This window comes from Propithecus coquereli, unplaced genomic scaffold (assembly GCF_000956105.1).
Source record: "Propithecus coquereli isolate 6110/MARCELLA unplaced genomic scaffold, Pcoq_1.0 Scaffold349, whole genome shotgun sequence".
Lineage (NCBI taxonomy): Eukaryota > Metazoa > Chordata > Mammalia > Primates > Indriidae > Propithecus > Propithecus coquereli.
The window spans coordinates 2,164,733-2,168,941 of record NW_012149163.1 but is presented as its reverse complement, the minus strand read 5'-3'; the positions used below and the strand labels follow the sequence as shown (position 1 = coordinate 2,168,941).

The 4,209-nt window shown below is 38.9% G+C and overlaps 1 protein-coding gene across 1 annotated transcript in view; it reads left to right on the top strand.

Annotated features, from left to right (window-relative positions):
• The window catches only part of KCNU1 (potassium channel, subfamily U, member 1), a 167,116-nt gene that overhangs the window by 24,213 nt on the left and 138,694 nt on the right, over positions 1–4,209 (top strand). Inside the window, 3 exon segments of the mRNA XM_012651091.1 lie at positions 547–717; positions 1,638–1,729; positions 3,285–3,395. Coding sequence (XP_012506545.1) covers positions 547–717; positions 1,638–1,729; positions 3,285–3,395 — 374 coding nt within the window.

Genomic DNA, 4,209 nt, shown 5'->3' with positions numbered 1-4,209 from the left:
AGAATCAGTGAAAAAAATCAGAGGAAAATATTTTCAGAGATTTTTTAAAGACATCATTGAAAAGATTTTTTGTAAGGGGGAAATAACTTGGAAAATTCATTTGTTTATTTTTCCTTAGACACTAGCATTCATGTGATCGAGCTCACTGAAATGCTTAATGATAATCTTTAATGATAATCCTGATCTAGATTAAAAATGAGAATAAATAGTAATTGCTTAATCTGAGAGCATTTGGTGTCCTCTGGCTCCAAGATGAGATGATGTGGCCACATGAATAGAGCTCAACACGGGCATGTGTCCCTGGTGGAGTATTCCAAATGCTGGGCTCAAGCCACATGCCCCCTCAGATCTCAGCAATAATCACAGCTAACGAAACCAACATTCTGCAAACATTACCCACAATTCCCAAGCCCCTCACAGCAGCCTGAGAACCATTTCATATTTCATTCGGGTAAGTGAAATTGATCTAATGTTTTGCCTATTCTTTGAAAACCTTCCCTTAGATTCCATTCAGACACCTTTCCTGAGTCTTCTCTCTTTGTACAGGTGGAAAATTCTGGTGATCCCTGGCTCAAAGGTAGAAATTCACAGAATATATCCTATTTCGAGTCCATCTACCTGGTCATGGCAACAACGTCAACCGTTGGCTTTGGAGATGTGGTAGCCAAGACATGCTTAGGACGGACTTTCATCATGTTCTTCACCCTGGGGAGTTTGGTGAAGAATATTTTCAATGTCTTTCGAATATAGCTACATAAAGCAGAAAGCATAGGGTTAATAGTAATAAATAGAGCCATACAGATTTGAGAGGGAATGTTGCATTATTAGAGCAGGAGTCAAGTGAAAATGAAAAGGTGCACAGATCCTGTATTGTCCAAACTGCATCCCCTGGAGCACCGGATGTAATTGCTCGGTTGCCGGGGATGCAGATGGTGGATGAAGGAGGGAAGATTTTCCTCATTAGGCTCTATGTTGATTTGAGCAGCTGTCTGTGTCTTCCTTCATCTTTTGCCTATAAAATTAAGTCTTTCTTCTAAAGAGGAAGGGCATTTGAGATTGGATCTGAAGAGTTCGGCTCCTTCCAGCCCAATGAGTAGGCCCTCACCAAACCAGTATTAAATGTTAGAGGAGTGAACATCTGTGCTTGGTTCAGAAGTGCAGTGAGGGCAAAGGAAGCCCCTTTTCTTCCAGTGACTTTCGTTTCAATTCCTTAAACACCATAGCAGTGTTCTCCACTCCACCTTTCTGACATTTCCCTGTCCACAGTGTCACATCCCTCCATTCCAGCCATTAACTCCCCTCTGTCCCAAATGTTTAATTTCCCCAAGCCCCAGTATTATAGACAGTCAGAGCCAGAGGGAGTTCAGAGTGAAGAAGGGATGACTCCGGCAGGGAGGCATTCCTGCCTGTCTTCGCTTTCATCCTTTCGAATGCAAAAAAGTGTTTTACTAAATCTTAACCAAACCCAGAGGCTGAAGTAGGAAGAAAGATGGGCCCCTTTTAACCTGCAATCCACCCTCATGCCCCCTTAGAATGAGAGAAAATTTTCTGTAGCATCTCTGTCCTTACTAATCTCAGAATTTTGAAGTATCCATCAAAATAATGAGAACTAAAGTTTTGTTTGCTGATCATTTCAGATACTATTTGCAAACTACATCCCTGAAATGGTGGAACTTTTTGCAAACAAGAGGAAATACACCAGTTCCTATGATGTGTTCAAAGGGAAGAAGTAAGTAGCTTGTCAAATATAATTCCTTCAGTCTGAGAAATTCTGTTAGTCATGTATCTCATTCTAGACACCTATTGTCTGGCCTGGCTACATAACCAGATGTGACGATATCGGCAACGTCCTTCATTCACTTAGGCCTGTGCTAAAATAAAAACTGTAAGAAAATGTTATTTGCTACTTGATATAAACTACTATACAGATGTTCACAAGAGCAGCAACTCAGCTAAAATGATAGATAATGCTGTAATTCACTGTCAATAAATATTACTGATTATGGCACTACTTTTATATTCCTTGTTAACTTAAATCAACTACTAATTGTCTTACTTATGTTCATCATGCGGTTAATGTATTCCTAACTTTAAATAATGGATCAAATTAAAGCCACTAAATTTAAAATAATTAATTTCATTGTCTTAGCCAAAACTCCCCTCCCCCGAATCACAGGGCTCATTTATGGTCTGGGATTTGCTAGCGTGAGAAGTAATTTCTACCCCATCTTCTACAACGCTTCCTAGATCACTGACTTTGTTCGTGCCACAGACATTCGTTCCCTACTTCCATGTGGATTCATGTTACCTCAGCTTTCATTATGCCTTTTCACGTCTGAGAAGAAAAGAATGGATTGGGGATCTTAAATGCTATCTTAAATGCGATGTGATTCTTTTTAAATTCAGTCCCATCTGCTACAGATGAAAGAGGCACAAAGGAGAGAAACTCCCATGGAACGATCTCTTAACTCAGTTGGAGAAAGACCATTCTTGACCTAGGAGTATGAAGAGGAAAGGAAACATATAATGAAGTGGATGAAAAATAAATAATGAGTAGCAATGAAATAAACTAGATAAGCCAAAGTCTGGTCTCCTTCATCTCAGGAAAGGCCCATAGTAAATCAGCCAATAATACCTGGACAACTTAAGGCTAACTTAGGCTAAAATTATGTTTTCAGTTTGCTTAAATGACTAATGGGGGGAAAAAATGGCTCCTTTAAACACATTAATCCTAAGAAAATTTTTCACCACAAAAACCATGTATATAGATTTCTGCACCTGTGCTAGATGTCTCCCCACTGGGCTCACTTTTTTGTAACACTAGGTAATTTTTAGATGTGGAAGATAAACCAAAACAACCTAGAACATGGTGCCACCTCAGACATAGCATTTGGCTACGGAAAAATCGATGCATCATTCCAAGCCTCAGTGAAAAAAGGCTATGCAGGGCAATGAGGAATCAAGTGAAAAATCAAGTGAAAAGTCTACTATAAGCTATAAATAAATATGAAAGCTCTAGCAATAATGATAGTTCTTGTTGTATTTCTAAAAAGCTACATGCAATTCAAATTTTTGGAATCATGCCCTCCTTGAGATGAGATAGAAGGCTGCAAACATCTGATGCTTCTTTTGTGCACTTCAGATGCAGTCTGTGTTTAAAATCTGGGTGGTTGAAATACCAAATTTGTTTAAAACCAGGTTTAAGCTGATCATTCATCTCCAAATGCTGGTGGAAAGATGCTTCTGTTCCTCAGATGATCCACTCACGTGTTCTTGCCGCCTAGGTTCATTGTGGTCTGTGGAAACATCACCGTGGACAGTGTCACTGCTTTCCTGAGGAATTTTCTCCGCCACAAGTCAGGGGAAATCAACACCGAGATAGTTTTCCTGGGAGAGTAAGTATATCTGTATGGCTCATGGGTTTCAAATTAATACTTGAGATATGCATTTATTTTTTATTTCAAAACATTAAGGGGGTACAAATATTTTTGTTACGTGGATGCCTTTTATAATGTTTAAGTTGGGTCATTTAGTGTGCCCATCATCCGAATAGTGTTCATTATACCCGTTGGGTAGGTTTTTACCCCTCCCCTCACCCCTCCCTCCTGCTTGATTTCCAATGACCTCTGCATCTCATTATGCCCATGTGTGCCCATCTATTAGCTCCCAATTTATTAGAGAGTACATGTGGTGTTTGTTTTTCCATTCCCGAGATACTTCACTTAGGATAGTGGTCTCCAATTCCATCCAAGTTGCTGCAAAAGATATTATTTCATTACTTTTTATGGCTGAGTAGTATTCCATGGTGTGTATATATGTATATATACACACATATATACATATGTATACATATATGTGCATACATATATATGCATACATATATTTATGCATATATACCACATTTTCTTAATCCGCTCATGAATTGATGGACGCAGGTTGATTCCACATCTGTGCGATTGTGAATTGTGCTGCAATAAACATTTGAGTGCAGGTATCTTTTTAATAAAATGATTTATTTTCCTTTGGGTAGATCCCCAGCAGTGGGATTGCTGGGTGCAATGGTAAGTCTACACTTATTTCTTTGAGGAATCTCCATACTGTTTTCCACAGAGGTTTTACTAATTTGCAGTTCCACCAACAGTGTATAAGTGTTCCTTTCTCTCTGCATCTACACCAGCAGCTATTGTTTTTTGACTTTTTTTTAATAGT